Source organism: Talpa occidentalis, unplaced genomic scaffold (assembly GCF_014898055.3).
Source record: "Talpa occidentalis isolate TD23 unplaced genomic scaffold, MPIMG_talOcc4v2.1 talOcc4.11, whole genome shotgun sequence".
Lineage (NCBI taxonomy): Eukaryota > Metazoa > Chordata > Mammalia > Eulipotyphla > Talpidae > Talpa > Talpa occidentalis.
In genome coordinates this window covers 6,783,595-6,810,221 of record NW_023601104.1, presented here as the reverse complement: position 1 = coordinate 6,810,221, position 26,627 = coordinate 6,783,595, and the positions used below count along the sequence as shown (strand labels likewise).

Below are 26,627 nucleotides of genomic sequence, written 5' to 3'. Positions count from 1 at the left end.
CCAGTTCTTTTGGTGTAAATGGCACCACAAAATAACTCCAGCATGTGGCCACAGCTTTTTATACCAACACCAAAGTATTCTGTTAATACAAATTTCTACGACACCAAACCATAAACAAATCTTCAACTGAAAAGCTCTGTCTACTCATTTATAATCTGTTACCTGGAAAAAAGCAGAAGGTCTATCCAGCCACCTAATCACCATATCAATGACACATGCCACAAGAGAGAAGCACTGGTTTATTTGATTGATCATGGTAGATAAACTCCAAATAACAGAGAAATTAACAAATGCTTGACATTTGCTCAACATCCATTATTCTGACACTGCTTTCAGAATTTCAAAGCCTGGGAGTATGCTTAATCAACATTCATATTCCCTTGTGAGCTACAGGCACCATATTGCACCCCGCCTTCATACTGATGAAAACTGCATATTGGCCATTTCCAAAATGTTCTGGGACTCCACACAGGGCCCCTTTTCTCTCTTGTTCCTGCTCTGCAGTTTTCTTTTAAACACTTCCAAGACAAAAGCATCTGCCAGTTTTTCTCTCTAGGGATGTATGCAAAATGAACTTAACAGTTTTAAGGCAGGAGTAACCCTCACATCTAAATTCATTCATAGGACAGAAAAGGGCCTAAGAGGCCTCTCTAGGGACAAAACCCTGCTGAAATTCTCCCCACACACAACAGTGGGAGCTTTATAAAATCTAAGTCCAGACAATTTCCAATTCAAATGCCCAACATAGCATGACCTTTGTCAGATCTCCGAGCCCAGGATGCACCCATGATTTTTTATTCTAACCAGCACAGACATTAGACAGGGCAGTACAGCTAAGCAGGAGGTTCAATATTTGCATGCTCTTCTATTGTGAAAATGTAACAGTGACAGCACTGTGTCAAATTCTTTTCCCTCTAGAACTTTAACTCCATAGGAGAGGCATGGCTGACAGATGACTCCCCAACATCTGTGTTATGTACACTGCACAGCTGAGGAGCCCCAGATCACTGTCAGAACATTGCAAGATGACCTGCGCCTATCTTAAGTCTTCTTATCCCTGCCCACCCCCCCGTATAGATACACAAAATACAAATAGTGCAATTTTTAACAAAATGTAAAAATGGCAAGAAAGATTAACATAATTTATAGTCATTAAGCTGTTCACATAGTAGCTCAACATATGTTGTATAAATGTCCTATACCGAATAATTTATCAGATATGACACCGTGCATATCATATTGTTTTATTTAATACACTTACTAAAATTTCATGGATCAAGCATCACTTCTGAAAGCACAGAGAAAGCACTAGAAAATATTTATTCATCTCCTGTGATTTATTTTGATTGCCCTTACAGCTACATGATAAAGTAGAACTCACAAAATTACAAGGTTAAGGTTTACACAGCCATTGCTTCATATACTAAAATATAACAAATGGCTCCATGTCTGTGTTATATTTTACTTTCATTTAGTGTTAAGCAGAACACTAGCCTAAGCACTTAGCTGCCTACTGAATATTTTAATATTTTTAAATAGGACTTAAACATCCTGACCCAGAGAGTGGGAGCTTAGGAGACAATCCTAGAAGACGATATATGACTTAGGAAACAAAACGATCCTTGATAGAACAATACTGGTAGGAGGGAAGAAGCATGCTTTTAAGTTATCTTCTCCTGAAAATAGATCATAAAAATAAGCACTGGTCTGTATCAGAAAGTTAGCAAGAAATCACTGCATGCACAAAGGACCATAATCCCATGCTAGGCACTAAAGGGAAGTGTTGGAAAATAAAATCACAGGAAAACACATGGCTCCTATCCCCGAGGAATCTACAATCAGCCAAACAGAAAGCAAAAGACCGGCACATAGACATTCCAATGAAGGAATAAAAGTAACTACAATGGTCAGAACAAAGCAAACCAAAAAAATTTAATTTTTTAATTCACGAGACCAAAAAAGAACAATAGATATGTGGGAGGGAAAAAAAATTAGACATTGGCACTTGAAGCTCTTTCCCATCAATTTTCTTTAATTTTTTAAATTATTTATTTATATGTATGTTACAACCTTGTTCATTTCAGTTTTCTTTTAAAATGCTTTATCTGGGAGGCAGAGCTCTCAGACAGGGAAGATGAGATGAAATGTCTGATATAAAGATCAGAAACAGGAGATTAGAGTCCAAAGTAGAAAAGGTCAATATAGCTTTTCAAGAAAAACATGAATGTTTGTTGGCCTGATCATTTTCGAGAGAACCATTACAAACTTTATCAGATGAACTGGGATCAGATATACTTGGGAAAGAATATATGGGAGGAAAGAAAAAAAAAAACCTGCTTCAATTACCAATGAACTATTTTGTTTAAAATGCAGTAAAACTGAAATGAAGACAAGGAAAAGATCTTTCTTAGGAAATAAGTTTTGTTTCCATTTATGAGTGATAATCATCCCAAGATAGCTACATGTTCCCACAAGTATTATCCCCAGGTACCCGAAGAGACTCCATCTGTTTCAAGGTGTAGACAGTAAAGTCCAGAAGCAAAGCTTAAGCTTCTCAAAGGTTTGCCCTCCCATCTTATGACAGGAGAGCTGACAGTCAATGAGATACTTCATGTGGAGCAAGAAAGCTAAGAAGCCATATTATAGTGCACCGCAAGTGAGGCAACAGAGTGACTTCAGATGAATAACAGGTTACTATGAAAGTACTGAAGGGTCAATCACACTGCACCCTCAGAAAGGAAAGATAAAGACTACAAAGTCAAATAGAGTTCAATATAAAAACAGCGAAGTTCCAATTCCCCCAAAAGAAAAGAACTAAAAATAGGAAAATACTCTTGTTCTGTTGAATGCATGGTAATAATGGCACCTGAAAAATCCTTAATAAAGAACTATTTCACCCTTGTAGCTTTATGTGAGAGCAAAACTACTTTACCCACATTGAAGGGTGTATTATAAAGATGAGCTCTAGCATTAATAGATAGCCTTCAGAGTTGGGGGGTGGGGGGTATGGAGAGGCTGTGCATCCAAAAAAAAAAAAAAATTCAACAAGAGGCAATTGAGAGGAATGAAGAAAAGAACGAGTTTGAGTGTTGCAAATTCTTGCTGGGACCCCTATCATCACCATCACTCTGGCATTTTATTTCTAGACAAGAAATATATTTTACCTTTCTGAGATTATTTTCTGGTTACAAGCCAACCATTATGAACCTTTCAGTGAATCACTGAATAGGGCACTTAAAGGGATAAACAATTATAAAAATAACTCTGTCACAAGTGCATACATTTTATTTTATTTAGTGATGTAATAAGCTTAGGGGCATATATCAGGTCCAAAATGGTCTTGGTCATTAATTTAAGCAATAAATCACAGGTCTTGCCAACAATGACGGCAAACAGATGCTAACAAGGAAATGTATTATTTAATATTGCCATGTGTTATAAAAATGTAAGTGTGTTTAAGACATGTCTTAAATTTTTATAATAATATGCATTTAATACATTACTGTTTTGACACATGCAGGAATCAGATTTATAGGTCCCATTCCGTAGCTTCTTCTTCTGTGAACATGAGAGCATATTGTGGATTTTTTTTTTTTTAAAACAAGAGGGGAAACCTTTAAAGTGCATGCTTGCAACAATATCTAATTGGTTGTCTTGCTGTTTTGTAGTAAATAATGTCAACACTGAAACTCATTAAAAAGAAAGAATCTACACACTTTGCTGGAATATAAAAATAGAACATTTTAAAATTACAATTTAAAAACAAACCTCATAGTCTAAGAAAGTCTGAAAGTGTTTTAAAATCAAGTTGGCAACTAGTTTTTTTCACATTCAGGTCAAACTATTCTGCACGATACCAGACAAAAATATACCAACTTGATTAACAAGCAAAGCTCAACATTCAAAAATGGGAAGCAACTAGCTAAGGAAAATCCTATTTTATATCTTCATGCAAAAAATCCAAAGCAGCTAACAGTATCGCAAAGCACAAACTAATTTCCAACTAACTCTCTCTCTATCCAAAATATACCAAGAAGTGATATCCTCTTCCTATTATTTCCTCTCAGAGCCATAGATTTACATCTCCCAGAACCAGGTTCAACCCTCTCAGGGAAGGTTTTCTGAGGAAAGAAGGGGATGGGACCTAAGCAATGAATCCAAAACCTCTTTCTTGAAGAAATGAGCTTTTTTCAAAATATCAACAAGATGACAGCTGTGCTAAAAGCATTTTTTCGTTTGCGCATCATTTTGCCTGGGTTTCCTTTTCAATCAACTCTCCTAACTGCCAGCCTGGTCTTCCCCCTTTCTTGTGTAGGCAAGAGACCATGCTTTAGAACACTTGAAGAAGCAGTGCTTGGAGTATGAAAACTAAATTTTCTTCATTAAATCTACTGAAGCAGATATTAAAAATGCATTTAATATACTGGTGATGGTCGGTGGGCACCGCTGACTGTGACAGGCCAGTTACTGATGACGTGCCGTCAGATGGCCTTCTCAGCAGGCGCCTGGCTCTCAGGCTGCTGAAGGACAGCAATATCTTCCCTTGTGTGTAAGCTCTATTCATCTCCCAAGTATTTACTAAATCACAGGCCTCTGCACACACAGCCCACGTTTCAGTGTATGCTAACAAATGATGGATGGCCTCGTCAATTCGTTATGTCCTGAAAGCATGGTTTCCTGCCATTCCAATCATCAAACCTCAGCGCTTCAGAGTTGATCAGTCCCGGGGAATATATTTTGCAGGCTCGATTAAAAGAGTGGAAGTTCTTTCCATCAGAGTCTCTGACACTCTCCCCCTCAACTGTTTGTTGTTTCAACCAGTTATTAGGGCAGAATATTCAGTAAGTGTTCAGACAAGGTAACACTGGCAGGTTTTTTTCTGATGTTTGCTAAGGAGTAATTTTATCTATAACAAAACAGTTGAGGTATCTGATAGTGAAATGTATGCTTTAAAAGAATTTTCTGTTCCATGTACAGCAGGCAAAACTGAAAAGAAATATTTGATATCATATTATGTTATAATGAAAATGCATTAGCAGATGCATTTTAAAGGAACTTCAAGGGAATAACCAGTCTCTAAATCATCTAAGCCTTTTAAGACAAAAATTTATGAGAGTTCTCTTAATTATGATCTAGATAAAGGTAGAAACTACTTAAAAATTCTTCTGACAGTTCCAAAGTTACGTGGCAAAAGTTCAACTTGTCAAAGAAATAAACCTCCTAAAAGAAGCTATATTTTCAGTTCCAAGGTTATATATGTCAATTGTCTTTTCTATATAAAAACATTTTTATTGTTAGCTATGGTTTATCCATGAAACAAAAATGACACACTCATACCTATCATTCAGAAATTGTAAACTTTATAAAAAGAGTCAAACTTACCGCAACTAAACTGACAGCTGAGCTTTGAGGGAACAGGGTGGCATTAAAGAACCAAACAACTTGCTATAAATAAGCTCCTGAAAATATTAAAATATTTTTTTAAAGTGTCAGACTCCCATTTAGCCAATGGGCTCTGAAGTATCCACAATCAGCATAACTCCACCACATAGCCCTGCCATTCACCTCAACCTTGACCTCAAGATTAAGCTCACTTTTATTGCGCACAAAGGTCACCTGTATTAGGTCAAAATTCAAAGTCCCTTGTCAGAAAAGGTTGATATATTCCAACCTTTCCTTCTCCATGCATCAAATTTTTCATGGTAAAGTCATATTCAGCAGACAGTATATTCAGCAATTTATTGTGCCATTGTAATACAGTGCAGAATACAATTGTCCAAAATGCTATTACATGAATAAAATATTTTTCATGACAACGTGCCAAATCTAGGCTCCTTACACACTTCTAGCAGATGAAATAAAACTAACCAATTCTTGTTTTAACATTTCAGAAGAATTATATAGAGAATAATTGCCCCCCAAATACTAGCTATAATGTAATTACGACTTCCATTTCTATAATCTTTGGCTACAGGCAACTTTTTCACAGAGTCCACTCAAATTTTTAAGTATTTTTTAAAAAGCACAAAGATCTTTAGTCAGTTTTAACACTTTTATTTGAACGTGGTGTAGGCAGTGAAGTAGTTCTATACCTGAAAGCCTTTCTTTGATTACAAGCTGGAGGAAAATGTGCTTTCTACTAAGCAAAGTAGAAAGAAGGGGAAGAATTACTGTCTTGCCCAACTCATTATTATTGCAACTATATGATCAGCAGAACTGTACAAATAAGATAAATTAAACAAATTTGTTGTAGGCAGCATTCTAGAATACATTGTAATTAATGAAAACTAAAGCCTTAAGGAACAATATATCTATTTTCTTTAAAAAGTTTATGCAATTGCTTTGTGTTTGCCCCCAGGTCTTTTCATAGTCAGTATTAGGAATGAGATAGATTTTAAGGTTGTTTTAAAAGCACTCATTCTTCAAATTTATTAATACTTGTATTGAACACTAAAATCAATGTGCACACTCCTGTGATGATCTGGGGCATCCTACAAAACCTCCTACTTCTGGTGCAGAACCCTGACTCCAAAAAAAAGTATCAAGTATTCACCCATATTACTACATAAATTCATCAACACCTTGCTATTGAAGTGAAGCAAGAATATAAAAGAACTTCCAAATATGGGGGGAGGGTGCATTTGAGAAGAGTAATTAGAAAGGAAAATATTTTAAAATGTCAGCTTTTAACATTCTCACTTAATCTATTTTAGGCAATAATCACATTACACAACCATTCATATTGGGTATGGGGGGGGGGAGGGACAGAAATCAATCTAAACCTAAATCTAGATAAGTCCATTTGCCATCATCATATATGTATCTATTCATTATACACTTTGGAAACCTAGAAAATAAAAAGGCTGGTCTTATGTAAAATATTTTCAGTTCTAATATTCTCAATCTGATCATTATAAGCATTAATGTCAGTGCAACAAGCCTCCTTAAATCAATAATGGTAACAATACAGCAGCAGCAAAATATTCTGATACAGCACAGTATCAGAATCTGTGCTAATCATTTTATATGTACTATTCCATTTTATAAATAAGGACACTGAGTCACCAAGAGGTGAAAAAAGTTACTCAAGGTCACCCCACAACTAAGTCGTGAAGCCAGAGAGCAGATGTCTATTTTCAGGTCCAAGTTTTTTAAACCAATATATAAAACTGTCTCGACAACAAAAAACTGAACAGACTCCTGAAGTCCACAATAATAGGGTTTTGCTGCTATCGATTTATAAAATAATTAACTAGTAGCAGAGAGAGCTAAATAAACCACCCAAGGTCAAGCACAGGCTATGATAATTGCCAAACTCAATGCCTGGCCAGCCCACTGAGGTGGACCCATACCCACAGAGAATTCCACTTACCATTCTAAAATGCACATATTCTCACCTAACATTATTAAATGTATTGTTGTTCGCTTCTGTTTTAATTGGTTGTCATATGACTGATACTATAGAAGTAGAAATATATATGAATATGTGTTAATTGAGTCCTTATAAAGCTGTACTAAGTAAATTGTAATCAATTGGTTATCTTCCCATTGTCTTTTCCTTATAATTGCAGAGGTAGTTTATTTAGTTTTTATAGCAGTGCCATTTGAAAATGTAACAGTTAACGTGAAGTTTTTCTAAAAATGATTTGATGTGATAAACCTTCAGGTATACCACTAGGGCATTTCTTAATTCTACAGATAGTGAAGAATCACTGAAACATCCCTAAATTTAGCTAATGAACCTATTTTGAAAAGGATTAATTTTCCTAGATGAGATATGTGTATTTGGTTTTTTTTTTTGAACCATTTTCTTAGCTCAACTCAAGCAAATGTTCATTATGATATTATCATAATATCTAAAATATACTACTAGCACTATTAAGGTTTAAGAATAGAATTCTGGAGAAAGAGGAACCCTCCTACACTGCTGGTAGGAATGCAAACTGGTCCAGCCACTATGGAAAGCTGTGTGTAGCACTCTCAAAACACTAAAAATGGATTTACCGTATGACCCAGTGATTCCACTACTAGGAATCTACCCGAAGGAGACAAAAACACTAATTCAAAAGGAAACCTGCTCTCCTGTTTACTGCAGCACTATTTACAATAGTTAAGATATGGAAATCACCTAAATGCCCCAAAACTGATGAATGGATCAAGAATGTGATACATGTACACAATGGAATATTACTCAGTGATCAAAAAAGATAAACTCATGCCATCTGCATCTGCAGCAACACGGATAGAACTGGAAAGGATTATGCTCAGTGAGACAAGTCACAGGGAGAAAGAAAAATATCAAATGGTTTCACTTATAGGTGGAATGTAGGAAAGCCAAACAAAGGGTCAGGAAAAAGACAAAACTTGGATGCTGACCATAGATTTGAGGCAAACAGCAAGGGGTTAGGAGGGGGAAAGAAGCCAAACAGGGGAGGAAGAACACAAAGCACTGTGGTGATGATTCACCAGTGCTATCATGGTGGGAGAACTAGGGGATACACCTGATGGCAGAACAACGATGTAAGAAAAGAAAAGGGAAAAAATATATATAATTCTAACGCATATCTCTTTAAGCAAGGGGAAAAAAAAATCCAGCACTCACAAAAATATTTTAAGAATAAAGATGGAGAGATAGCATCTGTGGATACTAATTTACCTCTGTAGGAGAATGATAAAATTCAGAATAAGTTGGGTTAAGAAAATTCTGGAAAAGACATGCCACAGGTTCATAACATGTAATGCAAAGTCTCAAACTGGTGATGGTTAGCAGTGATGTGAGGGCCCTAACAAATGCCTTTGGTGGCTGTAGGGAGTGGAGGAATGAGGTAGGTTTGTCATACCTGTCAATTTCAGTGGTGTAAACACTTCCATCATAGCTGATTTTATTTACTTATTTATTAAGATTTATTTATTTGTTTTGCATACAAGATCTGGACTGTAGGCCAAAGGTATGGGAGGGTGAGAGGATCCACCACAGACAGAATGGGGAGCGGAACAGTTGGATTTACTGAAACACACTGCTGAGGGGAGCAGCGGGCGAGTCAGGAGAGGTCTGCTGCGCCATATGTGGGTGAGTTTACTGGCCAGGAGCTGGGAACTCAGGCCTGAGCAGTGACAGCGCTGAGACAACCCCTACACCAACAAGGAGGCCCAATAGCTGATTTTAAACTATGGATGAGATCAGTTTGTAGAGCTGGGAGATGTTCACAATCAGCTCTCACAAACTGGAAAGAGCCAGCTCCAGCACCCATTAGCAGCGGGCCAAATTCAGCCCACAGACTTGTTCTGTTTCGTGAGGAAACTGTTGGTCCACAGTGTTTTAAAAAATCAAACAAATTGACAATATTTAAAGCTTGAGTTTTTTTCCTAAAAATTTCAAATCTAAAGCTGCCTTCTAGAGAGGAGCCGATCTAGTAGCTCTGGGCCCACATTGCTGCATGGCAATAGAAGGTAGCAGAACATGGCAGCTGTTCTGTTGGTGCACACAACTGTTCTTTCACTTTGCCACAGTCCCAACCAGGCCAGCTTCATTTCTTCACTTCTTGTTGATAAATGGAAGGATGGCAGTCCGTGATCTCTGGAAGGGAGCGTTTCTCCTCCAGATTTGGTACTTTGGTCATACCGCTGGATGGCTCCTCTCCCTAGGTGTCTGCAGCTATTGGGTTGTCGGAAAAGTCATGACTTTCTAACAACTCAAAATAATATTAAGCAATTTGACTAGCTGATCTCTAATTGCTCTCTCTTTTTTTAAAAAGATTTGTTTATTTATACATACAAGAGCTGGGGTACAGGCCGGAGGCATGGGGGGTGAGAGGATTCACCAGAGACAGAGAACAGAACAGGGTGACTGACTGAAATACGCTGCTGAGGGGAGCAATGGGTGAGACAGGAGAGGTCTGCTGTGCCATGTGGGTTGCTCCCTGGCCGGGGATTGAACTCGTGCTGCAGTGGCTGCAGATAGCTTCATAGGTTGTGTCTTAACCCCTTGCGCCACAAGGGTGGCCCTCTAATTGCTCTTTTAACCCAACACTTTGTAAGCCATGGAATCTGAAACAAAAGAGCAGTATGCAAGTTCTCTGGAGAAGCTTTTGTGTTCTGCACTTGAAGAATTCTGGTGATGCTTACCAAGGTACAAATAAAACCTCAAAAAATTATAAATTAGACATTAAATGTATTTTCACCCTAATATATATTTTTGTTGTTTTCAGGATGTAAGAATCTAAATGTTAACTTTATCAGTTAAGAGATTGATTGTTTGTGGGCCTCCCTGGCAGCATAGGGGTTAATTCTCAACACTATCAAGCTATCACCAGCCACTGTGGCATGAGTTCGATCCCTAGAGAGGGAGCTGATCCACATGGCGCAGCAGACCTCTCCTGTCTCTCCCGCTGCTCCCCTCAGCAGTGTATTTCAGTAAAATCTGCCTGTTCTGATCCCCACTCTGTCTCTGGTAAATCCTCTCACCCCCTGTAACTCTGGCCTACACCCCAGCTCTTGTATGCATACATAAATAAAAATAAATCTTTAAATAAAAAAAGAAAGAAATGGTTGTGAGCTACTTGTCATATCTGGCAGCACAGTCTGTTGGCTTTTTTAAAATAACATCAAAATATTCTATTTGTTAAAAGGAGATGGTAGTTCAATTTTTGTCTGTCACAAAGTGAATGATTCTATCTAAAAAGCTAATAATATTTTACCTTGATTATATTTGCACAAGCTTACCTCTTCCTAACCAGAGGTTTATTTTTCAGTTTTTTTCAATTATATTATTTTTTATTGAGGTAGCATTGCCAGGTCTTATCAGTAGGGTTTTTAAAGCTGTACAACGAACAGTCTCTCTCATATCCCCAGACCATTTACTATCTTAGCTAAATGGGGCTTGAAGTGCAAGTTAATTTCAAATTTTATTTGCTTTCCCTACCAATATTATCAGCCAAAAGCAAATAGCAGACTAATACAGTTTAAGCAAATGATGATACCAGCTTGAAAGAGTTGTAGACAAACAAAAAATTGAAATAAATAAATCATCAATCTAATTTCATGTGTCTGTAGAAGATGCATTTAAACAATACTCCTTCCTTCTAGATCCCATCTACAGAGGAAGCCACCTACGAAGAATCTTAACCTCCCTCCATCCCCAACAAGTCTTCCCCAACAAGTATTAGATACCAACTATATGAAGGATCTTAGGAGGCTATGAGGTGGCACAGACATAAATGACAAGCCACAGAGAACTTTCACACAGCTATTCATCCTAAAGTGGGAGTTGGGTATCCACAGCATTTCTACATTAAACATAACAGTTCTGAGTATTTAAAAGACATCAATATATTCACAACAAACAGAAATTCACAAACTTGCTGGGAAGAAATCTGAATTTTCATAACTCTATGTTGATTTGAGAAAGCAGCAAGTCAATTAGCCAGTAAGTAAGCTTAACCAAATACCTGCATCCAAAAGCTTATAGCCTTTTGCCATCTGATGTACTGTTAACTGTATATTTGGAGATTTTCAACAGTCTTAAGAGATTACCCTCATAAATATCAAAGGTCTGCTAGGTCTATTTCAAAAAGAAAGGAAACATCAGAGTTTTGAGGGGGAGGAGGATGAGGAAGGGTATTATTTTACTTAATAATCTACCTATGTATCTATTTGTTAGGAGTGTTATGATTTAGAAGTTCAGAGTGCTCAAATAAACAATTTTCTTTGATTTACATGAACAGAAACATTTCAAACATCCATATGATTTTCCCTTTCATTTGTCTGCAGAAATTTCTACTTATTAGTCATAACTGCTCAGAGCTCTCTAAAGGTACAGAATTACAGCACTGAGTCCAGCAATTTTACATAATTGAATCTATCCTACATAGTACATTCCATTTTTCAGAGAAAGGTAAGTTATCCTTGTGGCTTACCACAAAACTCAATGTGTTTCTACTCTGGTGTCTTCAAAGAAGTCACTAACTATGGTCAATGATAATAAAAATGTACATTATATTCATTGTGAACACTATCTCACACCATACACCAAAACTAACTCAAATGGATAAAAGACTTGGATGTAAGACCTGAAACACATAAATACTCGTTTCAGAATGTCTTTGGGAATTCAACTCCAACAGCAGGGAAACAAAAGTGAAAATAAACAAAGGAGACTACAAGAAACTGTACAGAAAAAGAAACTATCACTGAAAAGAAAACATGCTTTCTGAATGGCAGGAATTATTTGCGCATCATACACAAGACAAGGTGCTGACATTCACGATCTATAAAAACATTTCAAACATCCATACAATTCAATAAAAAGAAAACCAGTAAACCAATCAATAAATAGGCAGAAGAGCTAAATAGACAAAAGTGTATTTTTCTCTAAAAAAGACATGGAGAGCCAAAAGGCACATGAAACATTTTAATCACTTATCATCAAGAAATTGCAAATCTAAAACACAATGAGATACCACCTCACTTCCCTGAGAATGGTCCACATGAAAAAGAGCAGAAACAACAGGTATAGGTGAGGGTGTGGAAAAAAAGAAATCCTGGTACACAGTTGGTGGGAAGGTAGGAATGTCCAACCCCTATATGAGTATGGAAGGTTTTCAAAATATTAAAAATAGATCTACCATAAGATCAGTAATTCTACTCCTCGGTATTTACCAAAAAAGACAAAACACAAATTCAAAGGAACATATGCCCTCCTATGTTCACTGCAGCATCGTTTACAATAACCAAGTTATGGAAGCAACCTAAGTGTCCTCGGACTGTAGAGTTGATTATGAAGATGTGGCATTATAATGGAATACTACTACAATGCAGTGGAATACTACTCAGCTATTAATAAACCCACACAATGATAAACTCTTTTCATTTGTGAAAACATGGATGGAACTGGAGATTATAATGTTAAGTGAAATAAGCCAGAAGATAAAGACAAATATGGGATGATTTCACTAGTGGAATGTAGAGAAGTAAAACAAAGGGTCAGTCAAAACCAAGACCAAACCAAACCCCAGAAATCTGACGGTAAAACCAAGGCTACCAAGAAGGAAGGGGTGGGGGAGGGCAGGTGGATAGCAAAGGGTGGGTAGTGGGCTTAATGAACTATGGTGGAGTATTATGGATGGTGAAGGGTATGGTTGGTGACATACATCTAAGGGGTGTGAAACCTATATCTCTGAATCACATGCAGTATTGTAAACCAATAGGACCTCAATAAAAAATATTTTTCAAAAACGAAATACTATAATTTAGATAGATAATAATTTTTACAAATGCTTAGTACCTCAACACTTGCACGAATGATTTATGAAATGCTGAAATTTTGACTTTTATTTTTTAGTAGAAATTTAATAAGTAAATCTAAATCGCTCAGTCCTGATGAATCCAGAAATAAAAAGAAATGTCAAAGATCAGAGATTGTATTTCATGCTTTCTTGGGCATGGAACAATGGACAGGGCTCAACAATAACCAAAACATTAGAAATAAAGATGGGGTATGTAGGGAAAAGAAGGGATGGTCACCTTATATCTTAATATAGCTTTATAAGGAAAAATCACTTCATATCTTTAAGTGTCAACCTTGTATACAACTGCTGCTCCAAGGACAACTTCAGAAAAGCCTGGGCTTCACACAGAATTACCCCAGACAGAGGGGCCAGCACTCAGTCGGGAAGGAGCTAGTACTCGGCATATGTGACCAAGCTACAGGATCAAGAGACATGAATCTACTTTAGTCTTTCCTCTACTTGTCTACTTTCTTTGCTTCAAAATATTTATTCCCATCGTGTTGAAGTTATTACTCTGAGTTAATAGCTGTCAAACATTTTAGCAATTGCATTTCAATATTTCAAGCACATAATAGAAGTCCTAAGATATTTTCATATTTGACATTGGATGAAAAATTGCAGAGCTCTCAATTATCTCATTGAAACACCAAGTATTGATAGGTTATGATTTGAACACCACACTAAGTCAAGAACCAGAAATCTTTATTCACTAATTTCACACCGTGAACCAAACTATTCCGGATCCAGTTGTCTGTTGTGTTCACCAAAGAAATGGAAACTTAACATTCATTCAGTTAGAAGCTCCATCCTGCCACCTTTAGCTTGTTCACTGTATACCAGCTGACTATAAAACAATCTGACAGCAGAAAGAGAAGGAGAAAGAGAACTTGAATCAAACATCCGAAAATATTTTTCTTCAAAAAACAATTGAAAATAAAAGAAAATTTATCCTTCACTCATCTCCCCTAAGATTTTCATAGCAGACATCTATATATTAAGGTCACTTTTCATACTTACTCTAGAAAAGTATTTGTATGCTGCTTATTTTTTTTTTAAGGAAAATTAAACTGAATGCCAAAGTTGCACAATATATGTAATAAAAACACAATGGTAAATTTAGCCAAAATTTGTTGAAGTCAAATAATAAAATATTATTATGCTCCTCCTCTATTGAACATTTTTCTCCTAGAGAAATATATATATATAGTTCTCTCTCTCTCTCTCTCTCTCTCTCTCTCTCTATATATATATATATATATATATATATATATATATTCCTCTGTAGTATACCAGCAAACATTCTGGTATAGGTTATTACTTAGTAGACTAGAGTTCGGTGCCTAAAGAGAAACTTAAAAATAAAATCAATAATCTAATAACATGAAAATTTCCCCTCAAACTGATATGAAATACAGTCATCGTGTACAATTTTCTCAAAATAACATTATCTTAGGTTTTCTTCAAATACTCCTTTGCAGAAATTCAAGCTTATCTCACTGTTGGAACTATGCAAACCCAGTGGGGCACAAATATCTAATAAAAGCTAAGCACTCCTTTTAGAAAGTGAAAGGAACATACATCTAACACAATAACTTTCCTAGAAGAGTATTTAAAACTAGGTTACAATCCAATAACAAAATAAAAACCTGAGATCTTATGGAATAAAAAAAATAAAAGATCACTAAAGGAAATATATCAAATAATCATACTTTTCTTCGACTTATTTTTAGACTAATTTACTTTCCAATTTGCAATAATGATCAATACAGAAATATTCCAAGATGTATTTGCTGAGTACATGTTACTTTTGAATATCATGTAAATTAATTATATTTCTTTGGAAAAGTTGCTAAAAGGACTTCCAGATCAATTAAAGATTTTTTCTCCCTTCATGTGCTATTCACACTCATTATTCTAGAATTCAAATTGACCATATATTGGTAAAAGTATAGAAAATTGAGCACAATTTGAGACTCAACTCTTGCCAATAGGCAGCCAAGGCCTACAGTATTAATGATATATTGCAGTGTGCTATTATGACTCTTAAAAATCAGTGAATGTAGGGTTAAAAAGCTTTTGAAAAATGACATTTCTACTACTGTAGGTCATATACTAAATTCTAAAAATAACAAAAATCATATTTACCATCCATTAAATACTAACCAGGACCTTTCCACCATATTGTTTTACGTGCCTTATTACATGCTTAATCCTCACTGCAGCCATAAGGAACACAACGATGAGAGGCAACAAGAGAGAGATTAAGAATCTAGAGCCAGACTCTGCCTGGGTTTGAATCCTGCTTCATCTAACTGTGGAGATCCATCCCTCGTTTTACAGATGAGGCAACTGTGACTCAGATAAAAAGCAGCAGAGCCAAGAACACATTGTTACAGGAAGTAAAAACAATGAATTACAAAACTATGGGTAGACAGCTTAAAATGCTCTATGGGTGGGACTCATTAGGGGGAAAAAAGACTAACCGCAGCCAATTACAGCACCAAAGTAAACTAAGTCTTCCCAAATAAATGTAAAAATTAAGTTGTGCTTGTCCCAATTAAGTTCCTGAGCTACTCCACTCCTAATCAGATGGGACCCCTAGTTTCAACACCAAGAATCACTAAGTTCAACACTGGCAAACACACAGCAGAGGGAGCCTTCACTCCAGTTCTCAGGTAGAGGTAGGTAAAGATCTCAAGAAGATGAAGCGGGTATATACTGTCTTAAGTACGCAGTGCCCAGTCAGACAAGTTTTGACTATCCCTGTCTCTAGGAACAGCCTTATATGAGTGAACAGTTGCCTGTGTTGTGATCCATAAGTGGGAAAGCAGTAGGTAGGTTACAGTAGGTATGTTGCAGACCAACACAAAAAATCATGTTTAGAAACATGAAGACAACATCAGAAACAATGGAACAAGGATCTCTAGGAGCAAAGATATAGCAATAGGATAAAAAGAGATGTATTTACTTTAAGATTTATGGTACCAAGAGCATGATTTATGGCTCATTAGTATAGGCACAAATGACAACTAAATAACTAATGTACGTCAAAATAACTCAGGGAAAAATTAAACCTGTGCCAAAGGGCTTCTTAGTTTACTAGTGTAAGAATTTCCAACAGATATATCTCCTCTAAAACCCCACTTACCAAACCATATCTGAAAAACACTAAATCTAATATGTAGCCCTAGATAGAAAAAGGACCTTCATGGAAAACTAGCCAAGCTCACGAAAGGTTTGTAGATCAGTTACCTGTGTTACATTAAAATCTATGCAAGAAAATGATACTAGACCACAATTTCACACCATAAACAAAAATTCACTCAAAGTGGATGAAAGATTTGAAACCATAAAATACACAGAAGAAAACACAGCCAAAACACCGGGAGATACTGGCTTCAGAAAGTCTTTGGGGATTCGAATCCAAAAGCATGGGAAATAAAAGCAAAGATAAATGAATGGAACTATACCAAACTAAAAAGCTTCTGCACAGTGTAAGAAACGGGGCAGGGAGAGAAAGGATTAGGGTCAAAATAAGGGGGGTGCAATTGTATGGGGAATATAACCAAAATGAAAATGCATACATTGTGCAAAAATGAAAAATGATGTAAGGATTATATAAAATGAAATATTAAAAAATAATAATAATTAATTAATTAATTAATTAAAACACTGGGGGGAAAAAAAAAGAAAAGGCTCCTTACTGAATGGCAGAAATTATCTGCACAACATTAATCTGACAAGGGGTTGATATCCAAGATCTATAAATAACTCATTCAACTCAACAACAAAAAAAAAACATTTAACCCAATCAAAAATGGGCAGAAGAGCTAAACAGACACTTCTCTAGGAAAGACATACAGATGGCCAACAGACATGCAAAACATGTTCATCATCACTTACCATCAGGGAAATGTAAATCAAAACTACAATGAGATACCGCCTCATACCCACGAGAATGGCCGACATTAAATAAGAACAGAAACAAGAGGTAGTGGTACGGTGGAGAAAAGGGAACCCCTATACACTGCTGGTAAGAAAGAGATGGTCCATCCCCTTGGAAAACAATATGCAGGCTTTTCAAAATGTTAAAAATAAATCTACCAAAGGATCCAGCAAGTCCACTCCTAAGTGTTTACCTGAAGAATGTAAGAACACTAATTTGAAGGGATATGGGAACACTCCTGTGTTCACTGCAGCACTATGTACAACAGCCAAGCTGTGGAAACAACCTAAGTGCCAATGACAGAGAAGTGGATTAAGATGTAGTATATATACACAATGGAACACTTCTCAGCTATTCTCTCTCTCTCTCTCTGTGTATATATATATAGAGAGAGATATTATATATATATTTTATATATAATATATTATATATTATAATAATATATCATATAAATATTATAATATAATACATATTAATATATTATATAATATATAATATTTTATATATATAAACTCGCTATTTGTGACACCATGGATAGAGTGAAAGGGGTTCATGCAAAATAAGACAGAAGGAGAAAGACAAATACCAGATGGTTTCATTCATTTGTAATATATAAAGAAATAAAGGGTCAGAAAAAACCAAACCCCAGAAATTTAACTGTAAAAACTGAGGCTACCAGAGTAGGAGGGGGAAGGTAAAGAGAACAAGGGAGTAGGTCCCAATGCACCTTCATGGAGAACTTTGGATTCCTGAGCATTGGGTGTGGTTGGTAACATACATCTGAAAGGGCCTGAAATCTATGCCTCTGAGTCTACACACAGAGTGTTGTAAACCAATGTTACCTCTACTAAAGAAAAAATTGATTAATTGTATTATGGTTCTAGAAGATGTTAACATTAGGGGAAGCTGGGTGAATGGTATGGGAATTTCCCATATAGTTATTTTAAACTTATATTGTTTAAACTAATTTCAAAAGAAGATAGATATAAATAACTTTATATATTCACATATAAAGAAAGAATGATATAGAATAAAATACATATGTAGTATGATGTAGTATGCATACAGGAAACATAATATAAAATATAAACTTGTAAGTGACAATTGATTGGGCAGAAGGCTTCTACCAGAATAAAATGGTCAGGTAAATAAGCCGAGAGATGCGAATCAATGAATACGCCCTCAGCAAGGAATGAAATAGACTATGTTCTATGTTCTTGGAGCAAAAGGGCTCATTACTATAAAACTACAGAATAGAATGAGGGTGAGTTTGGGAGCTATAAAATATGACACATCACAAAGACCTAGGCCTTCATTTTTAATTGGTGGATTCTGATACCAGAGTAAAGAAGGACCAACGTAATGACTTGGAAAGGCATAGATTTGTAATTTCAGGGAGGGAGAAGGAAATCATGGAGGAATGAGGCTAACTAGTGGAAGACACAGTGTAAAATAACAATAAAGTTTGGGAAAAAGTTAAACTATATCTTTATCTCTGAACACATACTAAAAAAAATTTCAGCTAGAAATGAAAAAATTAAGAATAAGAAAGTAAATTATAAAGCACTTAGAGAAAATTAAGTGAAATTATGTTAGGATAGGAAATGTCTTCCTTGGCATAAAAGCAAAAAGACAAAGAAAAAGCATAAATCTAAAGTACATAAAAAACAGAATATATAAAATCAAACACCTGAGGAAATATCTACACCAAATCTGACATAGCAAGATCAACTTCCTTAACATAGTAAATAAATAAAAAAAAAAAAAATCAAACACTACACTAGAAAATTAGGTAAAGGCTACCAAACAGGTAATTCAAGAAGAAGAAATTAAATGATAGGTAAACATTTATGGAAAAGTGCAATGCACTATCACAAAAAATGCAAATTGAGATGTCACACTTATCAATCATATTAAAGATTAAATAATGATTCTCCTCAAAAGTTGTAGAGATAGACGCTCCCATAAAACATTGGCACTAGGGTTAATAGTACCAATTAATAAGTCTTATTTATAGTCATTTGTCAATACAATTCAAAATCCTTCAAAGCATAAATACTCTTTGATCAGAAACACCTAGTGGTTGTCAAAGTGTATACTCCTGAAATGTCTGACACCCCTCTTAGGGGATCTATAAGATCAAAGTTATTTTTGTAGAAATAGTAAGACATGATTTGCCTTTTCCTACATGACATTTGCACCAATGGCAGGCAACACTTCCGTGCCTGAGCAAAGAGGAACAACTGTCCTATGCATCATTGTACTGCTCACCACCACATATTTGGAGAGCAGGACAAGGCCAGTTTCATGTAAGAATATTTTATGATTCACTTACTGATTTTATTAAATCTCAATCCATGAATACTCATCCTTTTTATGTTCTTTATGACAAAATAAGAAGTGAGCACAAAGTGCATCTACTTCCCATGGAAAATGACCCTGGCTCCAAGGAAAGCACTTGTATAATTGAGAGCTAAACTAGCGCTTTTTCTATGGAACACCACTTTTATTTTAATGACTGATGAACAAAGTATGATTATTCAGATTTGGATATCTGGCAGACATTTTCTTAAAAATAAACAACGTAAGCCTGTCACTTCAAGGGAAACAACCGATAGTATTTGTTGCCAAAATTGGAGTTTTCAAGGGAAAATTCAAATATTGGAAAACTCTGTATCTACCACCATAAGCCTGACAGCTTCAGATCTTAGACTTCTGTGATGAGATCAGTGGAGATACTAGCACATGTGATTTTTGGGGGGGATACTATGTAATGAAAGGTGACATTTGGAAGATTTGTAACTCACATCAGACATTTTAGAAAGGAACAAAGCATGATGATAAAATCACGCATGACTAGAAGATCCCCTCAAAGTTCAAGATAGGCCAATGGACTGCAATGTCACAGTGTGAAAAGTTCCTTGATATGGTTTCACATTCCACATTGCAATTAACCTTTAAGAAAATACCACTTGTTGTGTTTTATGTAATAACAAAAATATCCACAATTATTTGAAATTACTCTTCCTTTTCCAACCACGCATCTGATGAAGGCCAGAGTTTCTTCATATTCTTTAATCCAAACAGGAAAACAGGCTGAATGCAGAAACGGGTAAGCATTCCCTCCTGCCAAGGCAGGCAATAAAGAAATTTGCAAAAGTGTAAAACACTGCGATTTTCTCACTACTTTTTTGAAATGATGACTAATAATCATAAAAGTGTCAATATGTAATGGTTGTTTATTATTATTTTTAAATTAATTAGTATTTTTTAACTTCTCAGTTAATTTATATTTTGGCAAATACTAACAGAGATCTGGAGACCATAAAGTCTGAAAATGAGTTATAAGGACATTCCCAACTTCAGGGTATCCAAAAGTGTGAAAATAAGTAGGCTTGGCATTATATAGCTGCAAAAGTAACATCAGAAAATTAGAAAAACAAACTTGATGTTCAAAAATAAGAAAATGAATAGTGTATCTAGAATGTGTTATTATAGGAAATTATAAACAAACAGTAAAAAAGTTTAAAGATGAGAAATGTGACAACATTTCAAAAGCAAGATCTAAAATCATATTAGCAGAGACAGTATTGCACTGAAAAAAAGACTAAAAGGAAATACATAAAATATTAATAACAATCTTCTGGACTAACAAGATTATGAATATTTTTTTCTTTTATTTACTGAATATGTACTTGCTTTAAAAATTAGGAAAATAAGAAATTTACCAACTTTTTAAAACATTTCAGTACTTCGATTTCTTTATAACTATGTATGTGAATTCCAGTCATGGAAAAATAATTGCTGCTGCTGTTAGTAACAAAACTAATCAGGGCAATTCAGTATATAACTCTGAACTGAAAGTCAAGAAACCTGTATTCTAGATATTGTTTGACTATTAAACATCCCTGAGATTTTTGACAAGTCACTTAACCTTTTTGAACCACCAGAAATTATCTCTAGGTCTTTACCCAACTGGCTCTCTGGTAAAATGAACTATCAAATCTAAAGGTTGTTCAAGTTCTTTGCAACAGTCATCTACAGTAAGGCAATGCTATTATGAGTACTGTGAAACCAGTTCTGAAATCACACCATTTATAGAATTCCTACTCATGCTGCTTAATGACTTTTTTTTTTCAAATTATGTTTATTGAGGTACAAGGAGTTATTTATAGATTTAAACCTCTACAAATGCAAATTTCTTCATTTGCAGATTAACAGTACAGTATCACTAAATAAAATTTCATGGATGAAATGTTAAATATTCCTTGAATGGTATTTGGGAGAAGTGAAAAATACTTGGGCATATCATGAACTAAAAAAAAAAAAAGAAGAACATAAGAGAATAAACAAGATAGCACAGCAGCCCAAAACAAGGTTGTCCATCATAAATGTTGATAAGCATATGGGGAAGTTACTCTTATGGAAAGAACAAGGCATTTGCTATGGAAAAGAAAGAAAAAGCATAAAAGAGGAAAAGGAAGAGAGAAGCAAAAATACAGTGGGTCTATGAGTACAAAGCCCAGCAAAATTCATATATGTGTGTATGCTATCTTACCGCTGCCCAGTAAAATCTACCTAGTCCCTTAGCTGACCACTCTTCATCCATTTCACTGTTCATTGGCAAGAGTGAATGGTAGAAAATTAAATTCCAATTAGTTATTTTTGTTGTTAGCAAGCATAATGAAATTCATAAAAACCATAAAGGAGTAAATATTATCCCAAATTAAATTTGAATAGTAAAAGAGATTATGTCATTAAACAGATTAGGAAAACTGAGTCCTTTGAAAAATTGAGGTCAACTGATAACTATAAACCAGAGATATTCTGCATGGGGGGCGAAGGGAGTGGTAAGAGCACAAGGCACCATGGTGATGGTTCACGGGTGAATGGTAGTGGGAATTTCACGGGGGATTTAACCGAGAAGAAAATGCATATATTGTACAAAAATGAAAAATGATGTAAAAAATATAAAATAATAATTTTTACATACTGATGAAATGTTCAAAAAAAAGGAAAATTGAGGTCACTAAAGACCTTTAATTTATGCCTCAATCTGTACTTTTTAAATATCAATTATACAAGAAACTAGTTCTACAGTGATATCTGTTTTAGGGCATCCTCTTAAGGATAAGAAAATTCTCCATTAGGGACTGACATTGCTCAGTGTCACAAAACAAATGGTATGAGTTTAGATTTGGTCTTGAATGAGAAGATAAATATTCTATACTTCTAACACATCACAAATACAGCATCCTGGTTGTCCTAGACTGGCTGTGTAATGCCTGAGCCCCAGTTTCACCTTTTTTTTTTTTTTTTCAATGAGGAAATCTATAGTATGTACTTCCTAAAGTCCTTTCCTTAGAAAACTGGACAATCCTAGAGGGTCTCCCTGGTGGTGTAGGGGTTAAGTCTCAGAGTTATCACTGCAAGGGCCTGAGTTCAATCCCTGGCCAGGGAGCTGACCCATATATGGCACAGCAGACCGCTCCTGTCCCACCTGCTGCTCTCCTTGGCAGTGTATTTTAGTAGATCTGCCTGTTCTGCTCCCCACGCTGTCTCTGGTGAATCCTCTCACCCTTGCACCTCTGGCCTACACCCCAGTTTTTCTATGCATAAATAAATGAACATTTTTTTTTTAAAGGAGGACAATCCTAAAATTACTGGGGAAAAAAAGGCATATGGGGGGTGGGAGGCGGCGAGGAAGTATGAATACTCCTGGAATGTGTGTGCATATGATTGTTCCAATGCCAATATTAAAACAACAAGGTACCCATAGGGTACCAATCTCTCAGACGGACTGAGAATGCCTGAGGTCACTTAATTGCATTAGACCCACCATGGAACAGTAACAAGCCCCTTTAGACCTATGCTCCCTTGTTTGATTCCTGAGGCTAACTGAAAGGACATCTATTTCCTCCTTTTGAGTCTGCAGTTCCCACTTCCACTTTGAGAGGTCCCTGCCACCCATCCTTCATTCCTAACATCTATCAAGTTACCACGGGACATTGATGGAGCAGGAACTATGTGCACCCACCACATACCAAGTTTCCAATAAACATCTGTTGACTTGAATTTAATTGCAAGACCTGGGGAGCCTCCCATTAAGCGTCTCCAGTGGAAGGCAGGTAAAAGAAACCTGTGCACCTCCTTGAGCTCCTAACCTCTGACACTCGACCTCCTCCCCACTGATGTGTGACACGTGCTTCCTAAGGGCAGGCCGGGCTGCCAGGGCAGCTGCTGCAGGCAGAGGCCTGAGGGGTGCGATGGGCACTTACCTGGGGAACCTCTGCTTCAGCTTCCTCAGGCTCTGCCTGGTGGGCGGCACAGACACTAGGCACTGGGCTATCTCGTCGTACTGGGCTTTCGTCAATATCATGTTGGGCAGGGACTGAGGGGTGGGGGGACAAGTAAAAAGCAGCCTGGACTGGAGTAGCCTTAGTGCTGGCAAATGAAGGGTGGGGACACAGCGACACGGCGCGAAGCCCTCGTCTTTCTTGGCTAACCCCTATACCCCCCTTCACCCCCAGCTTCACTGCCCGGGTTTCAGCACAGGTCGGCTGCAGGGAGGGAGGGAGGGGCGGTGGGGCGGGCAGGCGACGGGATTGCGCAGCCGCAGTGTGCCCGGAAGAAGGTGCCGGCCGCCATGTCAGTTAAGGGCAAACCAACCAGGAAGTAGCGGCCGCGGGCCAAGGTTGGCGCCTACCTCTCAGCGGGCAGGTGTCCCCAGCGGCTCCCACCTGGGGTTAACCTGGGGTGCTCGCGGAGCTCCTCTTACATTCCCAGTTGCGAGAAGCCGGGGTTCCCTGCCTGGCTCGCGGGTGCCCGCGATCCTTAAACTTAAGCCCGCGAAAGCCACTGACAAGGCGCGCAATTTGAATACGTTTCCATGTGCGCCCTAACCTTAGGGAACCCCCTAAGGGTTGGGGAGACCCCCAACGTTTCCAAATGCGCCTTAGCGCAGCGTCCAGCCGAGCCTGGCCTGCAGAGTATTCCTTCTGCGAGCTGGAACCAAGAGCCGACCCCGCTAGGGTCGCTGTAAACAGACAGCCTGGCTTGTGCTCAAGAAGTCGCCCAACTTTAGCTGCTCACCAAGAATTTTTGTCCATATGGAAAAGGGACTAGAAAACAAACCTGCACCAGCACTATTGCTCTCCACAGTTAGTTTGCTCAAGGAGTGCAAGCATTTCTTGTCTTTGTATTCCCAGCTCTCATAAAATAGTTGGTGTTCAATAAATGTTTGGAGAAATGAGTCAAAGAGTGAATTAATCTGTTTTGCGTTTGTGCTGAGTCCATCTCAGCTCTCCTAAGGGCATTTTCTTAGGATGTTAGCCTAGCCTTTAATCCCTTTTTAAAATTTTATTTGATTCTCAGTGGGCCAAATGTTATGTTTACTTTCAAAATTTAACATTTTGAGCAATGAAAAAAATTTAGATACTAGATTGTTTGTAAATGGTTATTTCTTTTAAGATTTATTTATTTATGCATACGAGAACTGGGGTACAGGCCAGAGACATGGGCAGGGGGAGAGGATTCACCAGAGACAGAGTGGGGAACACAAACAGGAAGATGGTCTGAAATACACTGCTGAGGGGACAGCGGTCAAGGCAGGAGAGGTCTGCTGTGCCATGTGGGTAGCTCCCTGGCTGGGGATGGAGCTTGTGCTGCAGTGGCTGAAGATAGCTTCATAGTTTGTGTCTTAACCCCTTGCGCCACCAGGGAGGCCCTATTATACATATAAAATAAAAATATATGTTACATATTTTTATATATTATATATATGTATATATTAATCTGAGTTAAGTTCTCCATGGAAGTTGAGTTTAGTTATGCCTCCTGGAATAAATTCCTTAATCCACTTAAGCCTCAGTTCATTTGTCTTTAAACATGATTTTTAATTCATGGGGCTGTTGTTAAAATTAAATAAGATAGTATAAGTAAAGGATTGCTTATCAATTTCCAGAAGAGAGTCTATATAAGTTAAATAACCTGTTTAAGACTACTTGATAATGATAGGTAACACGGACATGGCTTTTAACCAGGTATTGTTTCACAGACTCCTCACAAATTGACTTACTCAATCCTCATAACTTCCTACGAGATCAGTATTATTGTCACCATCATCATCACAGTCACTTTTGTACCAGGTGAATAAGCTGACACATGAAAAGTTAAGTAACATCCCAGAAGTCATGAGAACAAGCAAGCAGCAAGGGTAGAATTTAAACTCCTGAAATCTGGTTCCAAAGTCTGTACTCTTGCACCTAACTCGCAGTAATGCTTAATTACTACACCAAATAGTCACACTCTCTTAGGCCAAAGGTTAAGGACTTTTTGAAAGGGAGTAATCTATGTTTCAAAGAATCTTTTAGTCCAGGTTTTTAAAAAGCTTCACCACTTCATTTCTCCCAGGCGTCTCGAAGTTCAGAATCTGCAGTGGGATCCTGAGTTTAGAAACCACGTTTTTTTCCTGAATATTTACATCAGAAAATTTTATTCCCATATGCTTTGCATCTAACTCTGGTTGTGTGACATTAGTACATAACTATTTATTTATGGCAGCATGGCCTAGAGTTGCCACCTGGCTAGTTTGTTGCTGACCCTGCCATGACTTTTACATGAAAGCTAGCTGACGATAAGCAGACACCACTTGATCTCCCTTTCCTTTGTCCCTGCCCACTTCACTCTTTCCAATTCACAGCCAACAGATTTTTATAGAAAACATCAGTTCAAGGATGTTTGCACTAGTTATTTTTTATAGTAACACTTCTCTCTGGCTCTCGTCCTGCATTCACCCTTACAACCCCTAAAGAAAGGCCAGGTTTGTTTTTCTGTTTTTATTTTTAACATGCTGGCAGTTTACAGTTTTGATCCAAATCCAGTAGATTGTTTAGAGTCAGTGCCAGGGGAAAAGCGTGGTTATGTTGCTGTTTTCATTGGCAGTTACAAGGATTGTTTATTAAGCACAAAATAGAAACAAAGCAGAAAAGTGGTGGTGGTGGTCTTAAGGTGTTGTTGTTGTTGTTGTTTTTTCTTTTAATGTAAAATGTTTGGAGTAAGCTAACTGTTCCTTTAAGGCACCCTTTTTCCCTCTGTCCTTTACCTACAGCCATCTCTCCCCATCTCCAGCATCATACTCCATGTGCTTCATTTGTTCTTCTCCTTCATGGGCTGCTTCTCCATGCCTGAAGTTCCCCTGCTGTTTCTCTGCCATTCAGTAATATCAACCATTTCCCCTCTAAGTGAAGTAGGGTCACGAAATGAAAACAATACCAAACTGAAACCCCAAGAACTGACTACCTGTTTCAAATCAGCCATAAATCGTGTGGCCTTGGGCAAGTGACAGCCTCTCTGATCCTGAATGTCCTCAGTGTAACCTCAAGAGATGAAACTTT

At 37.0% G+C, this 26,627-nt stretch overlaps 1 protein-coding gene across 5 annotated transcripts in view; it reads right to left on the bottom strand.

Annotated features, from left to right (window-relative positions):
- Nucleotides 1–23,801, bottom strand: part of CDIN1 (CDAN1 interacting nuclease 1) — a 211,998-nt gene extending 188,197 nt beyond the window's left edge. For all 5 annotated transcript variants that reach the window (XM_054700360.1, XM_037502177.2, XM_037502178.2 and 2 more), the window contains exon 1: nucleotides 23,511–23,801. In XM_054700360.1, the coding sequence (XP_054556335.1) occupies nucleotides 23,511–23,611 (101 nt within the window). In that variant the 5' untranslated portion in view covers nucleotides 23,612–23,801. The remainder of the gene's footprint in view (nucleotides 1–23,510) is intronic.
- Nucleotides 23,802–26,627: the final 2,826 nt, after the last annotated feature.